General features: G+C 36.8%; 2 protein-coding genes across 2 annotated transcripts; both read left to right on the top strand.

Moving 5' to 3' along the window:
- Positions 1–7,356: 7,356 nt before the first annotated feature.
- LOC110715454 lies at positions 7,357–8,728 on the top strand. Its single transcript, XM_021894034.1, has 2 exons — positions 7,357–8,280; positions 8,474–8,728. Exons 1-2 carry the CDS (start codon positions 7,357–7,359, stop codon positions 8,726–8,728), a joined length of 1,179 nt encoding a protein of 392 aa, XP_021749726.1.
- Positions 8,729–8,835: 107 nt separating this feature from the next.
- Positions 8,836–12,806, top strand: LOC110715453. Its single transcript, XM_021894033.1, has 3 exons — positions 8,836–8,911; positions 9,053–11,446; positions 11,710–12,806. Exons 1-3 carry the CDS (start codon positions 8,836–8,838, stop codon positions 12,804–12,806), a joined length of 3,567 nt encoding a protein of 1,188 aa, XP_021749725.1.
- The last annotated feature ends 410 nt before the right edge of the window (positions 12,807–13,216 follow it).

Here is a 13,216-nt window from a genome sequence, read left to right as displayed (position 1 = left end):
TCTAGTTTGAAAAATCTATTTGTGTGGACCATGTCTAACCAAGATAAATTATATGAGGTTTCTAAAAAATATACTCATACAAGATTTAGGAGATTTAGGTCTATTCTGTTCACCTTATTTTCACTTATTTTAGAGGTAATAATTTCAGTTAAGTTTTGATAAGTCCATTTTAAGAAAAATAAGTTCAATTCAAGAAAAATATGTTCTGATAAGAGTTATCAAAATTCAAATTACAACTAAAATAAGTTCATTTAATTTCAGACAATTGAAAATCAGGGGAATAGAACACTCTCTTATTGAGAAAAAATTACTCCTTAAAAACATGATTTATTGTTAAACTAAACGGTGCTTCTTCTGTGTGGCTGTCCACACCGTGTAATAGAGTAAGTATAATTTTCTTGGAATAAATTTATTGTTCATATTATAATTTGTTGCATATTAATATTTTGTATTAATAAGATTACATAAAAAATCACATAGCTTAGCGGTAAAACACTTAGTTCTAGAATTAGAGGCATGTTTAAATCTTGTGGAGATAATTTTTTTTTTATTATTATTATAAGTGCATGACATGCAATAAAAAACAATTGGAAGGGAGAGCCATGTGGCGTAATGAATAGTTGAACGGGTGACGAAACATAGTAAGGGGGTTTATGTGACACGTGAATATTCTTAGAAACGCTTTTTAATACATTACTCTAGATATAGATGTTAAATGTACCAAGACATAAAAGTTTAACTTCATTTCCAAAGGGTAAGGTTTTGCCTGCTTCTATTAATTATCACTTGAATTTATTAATACTTAAAATTGTCCATACATATGAGCAGAATATTGAATAAATTGACAAAACATACCCCTCCTTAGGTGATGCAATGTTAACGAAAACTTATTGACACAATATGATAACACGATACAAATTTGACCTGGCCTAATGCTACCGAAGAAAACCTCAATTTAACACGTACAATATATCTACAGACACAAATTAACCTAAATTGATCATCCTATTTCACATAATTGTTATGCAATTGACAAGCAAACTATGTCGGCATAAAAGTAAACACGAACTTGATCTGTAAATTTTAAAATCATACATAGATATAGTCATATAGATATACTTCATCCGTAATTGCAACCAAGGAGTATTATTTATGAGATATAAAATATTCTTTTGTTGCAGTTAACATTTAACGGAGGAAGTAAAAAATATCCCCTACACCTATATTATATGGGCTAAAAATAGTTATTGCCATATAGGTCAATAGGTGTACCAATATTGTAGACCTGATCAATGGGCGGGTGGGGTCGGGTTTGGGTCGGGCAGAGGCATAAAAAATCAGCCCATTTCTCGAGTCGGGCCGGTTCGGGCCAAAATTTCCATGCCCAAACCCGCCCAAAATTAACGGGTTGTGCGGGCTTTTCGGGCCATTTTCGAGTCGGGCAAAAAAAAGGAACTAAAATAGCTTTAAAATGCATTCCCAAGCCCGCCCCTCAAAAAAAAAAAATCGAGTCGGGCCGAAAAATGCTGCCCAAAATCGGGCCGGGCTTGTTTTGATCAGCTCTACAATATTGTGGGGAGATTCATTCACCCTTTCTAATAGGATATTGGAATATTCCTTTTTGTTTTATTTTTTGCCTTCTATATTTGCTCCGTTATTTTTCCTTCCCTTTTGGGTTACATTTGGTCCAAGGGCTACTTAGAGCCCAAAGGCATAAGACAAATTTACAACAGAGTAAAGTAGTGAACAGACCCTATAAAACTATAAAAGTAAGGACTATATGGCCTACTAATTAAAATGAAAAATTGTAAAGAAATTGAGTAAAAATCACATGGAAATTTTAATTTCATGTGTAAATGTCGCTTTAACTACTTTAATTTTTGTAATAAGAAATGTGCAACTCATTTAAATATTTTAGGGCCCTATACATTTATAACAGTATCATGATTCATGTAAACAAAATAAAGGATTTGTCGGCAGTTGTATATTCGAAACAAAGACTAAATCAAGGTTCTATAAATATAAAAATACTTTTTTTTTCTTAAAAAAAAGCCCTAATTAAAGAGAAAAGATGAAAAGATTTTGTTCTTCCAAATTTTAGTGAAAGAAGATTTTGTTCATGCACTATATAAAGAATTAGATGTCATTGTCTGCCGCCTTTAAAGTATTGTAACGTACCATAAAATTTAATGATTTATGCATGATTAAATGTAACACATGCATGCACCATTGCAACTTCGTGAGAGCTACAAATTAAAGCACCGTTTTTATGCAATTATCACTAGGAGGGAGCTAATGAACAAGTGAGGAGAATGGTAGTGAAGGGAAAAGGGAAAGAAAGTGGTGTATGTAGTATAGGAACTTAGAACTACAATAATAATCACTATAAAATGGAAAACATGTACTTGTATAATATAGATTATAGTTAGGTCAATAATTTGTGATGCTGATATATGTTTGCACGATGTTTATAAAAGCGAATTCATTGTATGTACTTATGGTATAATTGGAAATTCCGCCCCCTTCCTCCCTCCTCGATTATTGACGGTGCCTTTAAAATTGTGTAAAGTATAACGATCAATTAGATGGGTTAGGAATTCAAAAATAATAAGAATTAGGGGAAGGAAGTAAAAGGAAAAGAAGTCAAAAGAAGATTAAAACATTATAGTGTTCAATCCACAATTGAATTACTTGATAGAGAATATCCATATAATATTCTCATCTTAGGTTTAGGATATATTTTGTATAAGATATCTTTGATATCTATACATATCTTATGTTACCTAATATGATTAGGTTTCTCATTATAACCCTATAAATATTGATCAATGGAAATCACTCTGATCAAGGAGTTTACATTATCTGACATGGTATCACAGCTTAGGTGAGATCTTGGGATCATATACAAAAATTCTCACACTGCCGGTGGGTTAGAAAATTAAACCCACCGGCGGGATATACACAGATTTTTTATGCTTCCGCAAACACACACACATATATTTTTTTATTTTTTTTCTCAAAGTTTTTTTTTTAGAATCTTTATGTAGCCTTGCGCCTCTCACCGATAGTAGCAACCGCGAAAGCCGCCTCCATCATTGGTGGCAATCGCATACACTACCGCCTCCCACTACTGGCAGTACCAATTTTTGCCAACCTACTCCATGTGCCGCACTCTATTTCCACCTCCTCATGACCAACAATAATTCTTACATTGTCCCATTGGTTTTTCTACACATAATCACATAAATTTTGTTTTGGTGGTGGTATACTAGAATAAGGTCAACTTTTGCACATCTCTTTTGCTATCAAGTTGGCTCCTCTTATTGTTGCAGCACTTAGAATCTTTGTGGAGTATTGATTCTTGCTACCTAGGTTTCTCTTTTGAGAATTGATTAATTTCAAGCGGTGGAATTTAATATTTTTCTTGTGCAATTTTATTTGTTTTTCTTCAATTGTGACTTCACGTAGTAGTGTAGTGTCTTCTCCCCGATGATGGTTTGATCCCTTAGCTTCTTCTTCTTTGGATCTGCAACTTAGCCTAAGTCTGTGTGCGACTCTTCTCCTCCTCCGGCCTAGCAGTGCTTATCTCTACTCTACGTAGGTCGTGGTTGTTGCTTCTCAACGTCATCACTGGCACATGTCTACTACTTCCCTTTTGATCATGGGTTACCATACTATCTTTATTACCGCTCGATGCGTGATTCAGTTCCAGTCTGAGAATCCGATTTTCTCCCGCTCCTACTGCGGGGGTGTGATAGAGAATATCCATAGAATATTCTCATCTTAGGTTTAGGATATATTTTGTATTAGATTATCTTTGATATCTATACATATCTTATGTTACCTAATATGATTAGGTTTCTCATTGTAACCCTATAAATATTGATCAATGAAAATCACTCTGATCAAGGAGTTTACATTATCTGACATTACTAATGAATTTTTAAGCATTTTGACAAAATTGAAGAAGTGGAGAATATGAAGGAAAGAATTCTATTAAGTGGATAACATATTATTGTGACTATTATAAACCAAGTTAAATGTGGATTGGAGTAATATGATTGAAGAATTTCATAGAATTGGAGTTTTTTTTTTTTTTTTTTTTTTTTTTAATGAACCAATAAAAATAAGGGCCTGTTCTCTTATGTTGAAATTCAGTTCAGTTCAGTTCAGTTCAATTCAGCTCCTAATTTCCTTCTCTTATAAAATATTCATTTCAGTTCAGTCAGTCCAGTCCAGTTCAGTTCAGTTCAGCTCAGTTCAGTTCAGTTCAGTTCAGTCAATGAGAACAAGCCCTAAGTCATAATGAGCATGAGTCAAGCCAATCAATTGGCGACCTGTGCTTGTTGGTCGTGCATTCATCTACGTACAATATATCTAATTTGTGATGAGATTAGTTCAAATTTTCAGTAAATTGATTACGTACACAGTTATTTTTTTTTTCGATGCGAAACAAAACTTTTTCACCTTCTCATAAAACACCGTGAGAAATTTTTTCAAAAGGCACTCGTAACTTAATTGAAACAATTAAATATAAATGTAACATAAAATTGTTACATGTGTATACAATAACAACAACAAATAAACTCTTTAGAGCTAGAGATGCCAGTAATTATAATCTTTTCTAACTATATACATAAAAGCCTCTAATAAACCATCTTTTATACGAAGTATAACTAGTAGGTAAACCTAATCGAAGCAACTATAATAATAGAGGCCACTACACAACATCAAATTAAGGGGGTAGCCTTTTGGTGGTGGTGCACACGGCCTAGACACACATGTACAACGACCTTCCATACCAGTTATTTCGGTGACTTGTTAGTCTGCATTGCACACTTCTACCTGCCTTTGTGTTGTCCATTTAGGTACTCCTACTCTTATGTTGCTTCTTGTGTTACGCATTTGGTTTATGTGTTCTTCCTAACAACAACCTTTACTCAGCTCTTTGGTCATCCTTTTATTGTCCATACAAATGTTACGTGGTACAATGTTCAATTAACAAGTGTAACCTGCTCTTGTAAGTTAAGACGAGTTTAGATATCTCATATTCAATCGAATTTATTACACTAAAATCAAATACCTGGTCACAACAATTTGTAAAATACAAATAAAAATTCTAAAGTTTTGCAGCAAGATTTAGCTGTACTCTTGATAGACCTGTTCTGTACGTATAACGATAGCAGTATTATAGCAAACATCAACATCATAGACTTTTACAGTCTATACATACTACTTATGTACGAATACCTACTAATAAAATCTTGGACCAATTCTATTTAAAGGGGCCCCTTGGGATTTATGCAGAAACTGCACAACCACAAATCTTTTGGTGTGAAATGGTGTGCTGGCATATGTTTTTCTAGGGTGCATGCAATTTGTCAATTTTATATCTTTTTCTTTGTGACCCAACTAATTAATTTTACAAATTAAATCATACTAGTAGTTCTTGACTCCTTGTATAATTGTATTGGTAGTTTGGTACACAATTTTTTTTCTCTCTTCAGAATTTTTAGAGTAGTTAGGGCTTGTTCTCATTAACTGAAATGAACTGAACTGAACTGAACTTAACTTATTAGAGCTGAACTTAACTGAATTGAAATGAATAGTTTATAATAGTTAAAAATTATAAGCTGAACTGAACTGAACTTCTTAAAGCTGAATTGAACTTATTAGAGCTGAACTAAAAATAATTGTATGAGAACAGGCCCTTAGCTAGCTAGCCAAGTGATGTATGATATAAGAAATATTCAGTTCCCAATTAGTTAGTATAAATTCTTGTTTTAATGGTTTTGGAAAATAAATTTATATCATTGTCATTTCCGTAGCTTTATGAGTTTGTCAAGTGACGTATGATATAAGAAATATTTAGTTCCAAATTAATTGGCTGGAAAACTTAATTTTAATAATCTCAACTTTGACTGATTTTCTTTAAATAATCCTAAATTTTGATTATTTTTGTAAAAAAATCCCAACTTATATAAGTATCTTCTTAAAATAATTCAAAATGTTATTTTTGTTGCTTTTGCTGATTCCTTTTGGGACTATTATTTATAATAATAATAAAAGTTTAAATTATTATAAAAAAAAATACCTATATAAGTTGAGGTTGTTCAAAGAAAATTGATCAAAATTGGGATTATTAAAACCAATTTTACCTAATTGGCATTAATATTTTTTTTTAATGGTTTTGGAGACATAATTTGACTATCAATATATATAATTGTTGTTTCTGTAGCCAATGACTTAGACATTATGTTCAATTTAAAGAGAATTGGCCCAATAAAAAATAAGGCTTATGATAGTCGATGCCCAATAATTTATTGCGTCATCATAATTGTTTAACTAGGTAGTTGCATTAGATGCTAAGAAATACTATGAGAGGCCAAACCATTTGGCACAATTGTATTAATGGTTCGTACTTGAGGGTTTCTTTTTGGTTTAAAATCCACTAAAAGCTTGTAGTTGTTTCATCACTTGAACATGCAAAATGACAAATAAGTACTAGAATAGGGTACTATTGTACTAATCAAACTGCTATGGATGTATGTGAGTTATAGTAAGCTTAGGATCAAACAATTTTGGCTTATGGCTAAATTTCACAACCAATTAACTTCACATACCCTAATTCATTTACCAACGTTTTAGAAATTAAAAAGTTGAACACATGTACTTAGGGCCTGTTCACATTTATTAAACTGAGCTGAACTAAACTGATTGTAGCTTAACTGAACTGAACTGAGCTAAAATGAATACTTTATAAGAGAAGGATTTAAGGAGTTGAAATGATTAGAGCTGAACTGACTGAACTGAAATCAAGTTAAAGTGAACAAGCCCTTAGTTGAATCGACTCTTAAATTCCAAACTTCCAACCACCAAGCAAATATTATTTGTATTTTCTACCTACTTTGTTGTATGTATTTAGGGTGCTTCCTACGATTGGCAAAACAAGTAATGCACATAATACTCCATTGTCCATTCCGGAGTTAATGCTACTCCATACTTGGTATAACATGGGCCAAATGCCCAAAAGGGTAGAAAATAAGACAAAAACAAAATAAAATTAGATATCAATATAACACTAAATGTTTAATAGAAATATCAATACAATATTAAGTGCTATGAGTACTATATTGTCTATATAGTACAGAAGTATATTGTATATAGCATAACCCAGTGTTTTTTAACTATGTGAGGTTGAAACCTATTTCATTTCAAATTAACAATAATTAGTCCCTCGTCTAGGGTTCGTATGTCCCTCGCCTAGGGTTTGCTACGTTTTCTTGATTTCCTTGATCTCAATCATTCAATTCTTGCTTAATCTTCCTGCTTTCCCCTGCAAATTCTATTCTCACCATGGTAGAGGATTTACCGAACGATTTTGAGAAAATTAGATTAACGGATGACGAGTCGAAAGTTATTGGTGAGAATTCTGTTGACGATGATGATTCAAATAATCAAATTGCTCTTTCGTTGGTAGGAAAACTTCTGACCTCTAAGCCCTTTAATGTTGAGGCTATGAAACGAACTTTGATCTCGATTTGGAAGTTACACGATAATGTTTCGATTAAGATGTTGGAGCCAAACCTTTTTGTTTCCCAATTCTATAGTGAGGCTGACAGAGAGATGGTCCTCGATGGTTGCCCATGGTTCTTTGATGGGAAACTAATTGTCATTAGGGAGATAAACGGTGAAGAGCAACCCTCTGAAGTTTTTTTCCACCATGCCCCTATGTGGGTGCGATTGGTGGATGTTCCTTTCAGCAAAAGGAACAAGAAGACATTGATCGAAATTGGTGATTTCCTGGGCACGTTCCTGGAAATTGATGATACGGATCCTTTAGGTTGGGGCGAGTTTGTGAGGATGAAGGTGATGATCGATGTAGGAAAGCCTCTGAGAAGGGGCCTATTCTTGGTAGTAGGTACCGCAAGCTCTAAGTGGGTGACGCTAAAGTACGAACGTCTGGATGAATTTTGCTTTTTCTGTGGAAGATTGGATCACACCGATTCAAGTTGTTCTTACAAAGATGAGGCTAGCGAAACCAATGCTGAAATAGTGTATCAATATGGCCCTTGGTTGCGAGCGTCCCCAAGGAAAACCATTCGCAAACCTGCTTCTGAGATTGAGAGGGAGAAGAAGCTTAAAGAGAGGTTGACCTCTGCTAGAAAGGTTCGTATCCCAAGCTACAATGACCCGGATGCTGTTAAGTTAGGACCCCCGGGTGTTGCTAGAAAGCTACAATTTCCTCCACCCCGCCCCCGTGAAGCTTCCTTAGTCAAGGTTGTTGATTCGAAGACTCAAAAGGCAGTGCCGACTAAAGAGTGTTGTTGGGGAAGGTGGCAGTGACAATATTGCTGAGGAGACTAGTGAGGAACACGATGTACCACAAGAGAATGCAGCTACAGTGGCGATTGAGAGGATGGAAGATGAGGTGTCTCAGATGGAGCATGATCTGGTGGAAAATCCGAATTAGGCAGTTGGTGTTAAAAGGAAATTTAAAAGGAGAAATGTTAGTAGTTTTGAAGGGGTGATAGATAGCTCTCTTAAGGGTGGTAATATGAAGGGGACAGGACAGAAAAGAAATCTGAGGGAAGAGGTGCCTGATGACTTGCTGATATCAGAGACTCAAATTGTTAAAAAACAGAAACTTGAAAATTTGGTACTTGCCGGAGACGGGATAAATCAAGTAAGGGGAGTTGGATTGAGCCAACCCCCTGAAAAGCAATGAAAATTTTGTGTTGGAATTGCAGGGGAGCGGGCAACTCTCGTGCAATTCGTGCACTCCGCCATTGGAGTAGAGGTATTTTCCCGGATATTATTTTCTTGTCTGAAACGATGATTAGCAAACATAAGTCTGAAAATTTAAAAACGAAATTTAATTTCTCTATGTCAGTTGGTGTTGACAGTAGAGGTAAATCTGGTGGCTTATGCGTGTATTGGAGGGAAGGGGTGGATTTTTCATTAGTGTCTTTTTCGGACCATCATATTTGTGGGGATGTGAAGGAAGTTGGGGGTCGAATTTGGAGACTTATAGGTGTTTATGGTTGAGCAGATAAGGCCTTGAAGTGTAAAACATGGGCTCTTGTACGTGACCTCTACTTGGACTCACCTTATCCTATTGTTCTTGGAGGTGATTTCAACGAGATACTTGGGCATCATGAGAAGACAGGAGGTGTTATGCGTGAACAGCGGGTTATAGACTCTTTTAGGGAGGTGCTTGACGAATGTGGCTTACGTGACCTTGGCTATGAGAGGTCGTGGGTTACTTGGGAACGAGGCACTCCGGCTGGGGAGGTAGTACGTGAAATACTGGACAGATTTGTGGGTTGTACTAGGTGGTGCGCATGGTTCAGTGAGGCAAATGTGACACACTTGACGAAGTTTAAATTTGATCATGTGGCAATTCTCCTTGATACTGACTCTAAGGAACGCAAGAAGAAGAAAAATATGAAGAAAAGGTTTCGGTTTGAAACTTGTTGGTTACTTGCTGAGGGCATTGAGGACGTCATTAGAGACTCTTGGAGTGGAGCTAGTCATCTCGATATGTCGAACAAATTGTTATCAGTAGCAAATGATTTGACAAGATGGAGTAAAGACTCATTTGATGATCTGGGTGAGAAGATTTCCGAGGCAGAAGATGCACTCAAGGAGGCCCAACTTCGTTCGAATTCTCAGTCAAACTTTGATGAGTGTAATAAATTAGAGGCAATGCTTGATGACCTTCATGAGAAAAACGAGGCGTACTGGTTCCTTCGTTCAAGTGTATCAGAAATTAGAGACGGGGATCGCAACACTAAATATTTTCACCATAAAGCGTCTCAACGAAAGAGCAAGAATCGAATCAGAGGGCTCATGGATTCAAATGGAGATTGGCGTACTGGTAAACATGATGTGGAAAAAATTATTCTTGATTTTTATGGCTCTTTGTTCACTGGTGGCGAGATCGATGATAATTTGCTTAATGAGGTCCTTGCTAATGTGCCGAGTTTAGTATCTGAAGGTATGAATCTTTCTTTAAGTCGCCCCTACCTTAAAGATGAAATTTTTGCTGCCCTCTCTCAAATGAGTCCTTGTAAGGCCCCAGACCCTGGTGGTTTACATGCTATTTTTTACCAGAAATATTGGCATATTGTTGGTGATGATGTGACTCTATTTGTTAATAATATTATTTCTGGTAGAGTGTCGATGTCTCATGTTAATCGTACTAATGTTGCTCTTATCCCGAAAGTCAGAGATCCTACTAGCATTGCTCAATTTCGGCCAATCTCCTTATGCAATGTCTTATACAAATTAGCCTCAAAATCTGTGGCTAATAGACTTAAACCTCTTCTCCATGGGATGGTCACAGAAAACCAGAGTGCCTTTGTTCCCAAACGGTTAATTACTAATAATGCTCTTATTGCTTTGGAGCTCTTTCATACCATGAAGAAGAGATCGAAAGGTCGCAGGGGTTCGATTGCAAAGAAGCTGGATATGAGTAAGGCTTATGATCGGGTGGAGTGGGAATTTTTGAGAAGGTTGTTGACTAAGTTGGGGTTTGCCGGAGCATGGGTGGATACTATTATGACTTTCGTATCCACAGTTAGCTACTCTTTCAACATCAATGGGGTTCCCTTAAACGATCTGATTCCATCTAGGGGTCTTCGTCAAGGTGATCCTATTTCCCCTTATCTTTTCATTCTAGTTTCTGATGTCCTTTCTAGAATGTTACAGTTGGCTTCGGAGAGGAAATTGATCCATGGAGTTCGGGCAAGTAGGAATGGCCCCGAGATTACTCACTTGTTTTTTGCAGATGATATTCTCCTTTTTACTAGAGCTACTCGACAGGAATGTTCCGTCATTGTTGATATTCTCAACAAATACGAAGCAACTTCCGGGCAAAAGATTAATTTAGAGAAGTCAGAAGTATCTTTTAGTAAAGGGGTTCCATTGCCTTCTAGGATCACTCTTAGCTCCGTACTTGGTATGAAAATGGTGGAGAGCCATGTGAAATATCTTGGTTTGCCAACTAAGATAGGGAGATCGAAGAAAGCGGTTTTTGCATTTGTTAAAGATCGGATATGGAAGAAGGTTCAAGGTTGGAAAGAAAAGTTGTTGTCGAGACCCGGGAAGGAAGTGCTTTTGAAGTCCGTTATCCAAGCAATTCCAACATATCTTATGGGTGTGTATAGATTCCTAAGCAATTTGATTAATGAGATTCATAGTATGATGGCTCGGTTTTGGTGGGGGTCGAATGAGAAGGGTAGAAAAATTCATTGGAAGAGTTGGGATGCACTATGTCAACTGAAGTTCCTTGGGGGAATGGGGTTTAGGGACTTGGGGATTTTTAATGTAGCCCTTCTTGGTAAACAGATATGGCGTCTTGCTACAAATGATCACTCTCTTGTTAGCCGGGTTTTGAAGGCTAAATATTATCCGAAGATGTCCATTTTTGAGGCTGCTCTTGGTCCAGTTTTGAGCTACTCTTGGCGAGTATATGGAGTTCTAAGGCTCTTGTGAAGGAAGGTTTACTGTGGAGGGTTGGAAATGGCCGTAATATTAATATATGGAACGACCCATTGCTTGTTAATGTTGACAGTCGTTTTACTACAACTGCTAGCAGGTCCGATTTATGTGATAAAGTAGCAAAGTTGATTGATGTGGAGGGGTGCTGCTGGAATTTGGAGAAATTGGAGATCTTTAATGACTAAGACAAGCAATCTATCTTAGCAATCCCAATTAGTGGGCGTCTGCCAAATGACTCCATCACATGGGCATGGTCTAAGGATGGATACTATGAGGTAAAATCTGCATACTTGCTAGGTTCTTCCCTAAATTTGGATGATTTTGACAAATTTTGGGTTGAGATTTGGAATGTTAAGACTACCCCAAAGGTACGTCATTTTCTATGGCGTTGCTGCTCCAATTCCCTGCCTACCCGTAGTCTTCTTAAGCATCGCCATCTCATTGAAGACCCTCTCTGTCCCTGCTGCAATTTGGCTGATGAAACGACTGTCCATGCGATTATTTTGTGCCCGAGTGCGCATCAGTTATGGCTGAATAGTGGATGTAGGGAAGCTCTCAACTTGGCGAATTCTGATTCTTTTGGAGAGATCTTATTGAAATGGGCAGAACATCTCTCAAAAGAGGTTTATCAGAGAAGCTTATTCCTTTCTTGGTTTATATGGTTTCGACGAAACAAATGGGTCTTCGAAAATGCCTGGGATGCTGATGAGGCTCTCCTCCTCCGTCATAGTAGACTGGTAGTTGACTATGGTGAGTATACAGAGAAGATTTATGGGGGCACCTCTCCTCCGAATGAACCTGCTGGAAGAACAACATGGATGCCTCCTCCATCTAGTGTAGTGAAGATCAATGTGGATGCTTCAATTTCTGATGAAGGATGTGTGGGGCTTGGTGTTATAGCTCGCGACAGCAGGGGCCGGGTTCTGTTCTCGATAGTTAGCAGGGTGAGAGCGCGATGGGAGCCCTTGATTGCTGAGAGCAAGGCTGCCCTTTTTGGGCTACGGAAGGTGAGGGACCAGGGCTACAATGATGTAATTCTTGAGGCAGATTGTTTGCAGCTAGTTTCCAAAATAAAGAAGAACACCTTCTCCTTGGCATCGGTGGATTGCGTGTTGGAAGATATAATTGCTGTTAGTTCGAACTTTTCTTCCATTTTTTGGTCTCATGTGAAGCGTGAGGGTAACTTCGTTGCTCATCACTTAGCTAAGTTAGTGTCGTATGGTCGTGAACAATTATGGGAATTTCTCGTTCCAGATGAAATTTCCCCGTATGTACTTTTGGATACACTTTCTTTGAATTAATGCACTAACCGCTTTCCCTCAAAAAAAAAAACTATGTGAGGTTGAGGTGGTAAAGTAGTGACATCACTTTATATCCCTGCTGAGATATAGGGATCAAATTCATGAGAAACAAACAATTAATAAGAAATCTTTCCCTATAAACAAGTCCCCGTCTTATCACTTAAAATAATAAAAAAAATGCCTTCACTATGCCATATTGTTATGTACTCGACTACTCGTATGTAATCCTACTTATGCCTAATCATATAAAACAAGGATTGATCTAGTGGAAAGTTTGTATCACACAACCATGAGGTTATGGAATTATAAACCTCTTTAGGGGAGGGAATGAGGGATTCCCTTTTTCCCCACGGCCCCACCCACTCTTAAAGGCTTGACCCGTTAACTCAGGTCGGGTGGACTTATGAGAG

The sequence above is a fragment of the Chenopodium quinoa genome, unplaced genomic scaffold (assembly GCF_001683475.1).
Source record: "Chenopodium quinoa cultivar QQ74 unplaced genomic scaffold, ASM168347v1, whole genome shotgun sequence".
Classification (NCBI taxonomy): Eukaryota; Viridiplantae; Streptophyta; class Magnoliopsida; order Caryophyllales; family Amaranthaceae; genus Chenopodium; species Chenopodium quinoa.
This window is presented reverse-complemented; position numbering and strand designations above follow the sequence as displayed.

Coding starts and splice junctions, on each gene's coding strand:
- LOC110715454 (XM_021894034.1), top strand. CDS start 7,357: ATGGTAGAGGATTTACCGAACGATTTTGAGAAAATTAGATTAACGGAT. Junction 8,281..8,473: donor GTGAAGCTTCCTTAGTCAAG/GTTGTTGATTCG, acceptor AATCCGAATTAG/GCAGTTGGTGTTAAAAGGAA.
- LOC110715453 (XM_021894033.1), top strand. CDS start 8,836: ATGATTAGCAAACATAAGTCTGAAAATTTAAAAACGAAATTTAATTTC. Junction 8,912..9,052: donor AGTTGGTGTTGACAGTAGAG/GTAAATCTGGTG, acceptor ATGGTTGAGCAG/ATAAGGCCTTGAAGTGTAAA. Junction 11,447..11,709: donor CATTTTTGAGGCTGCTCTTG/GTCCAGTTTTGA, acceptor AATCTATCTTAG/CAATCCCAATTAGTGGGCGT.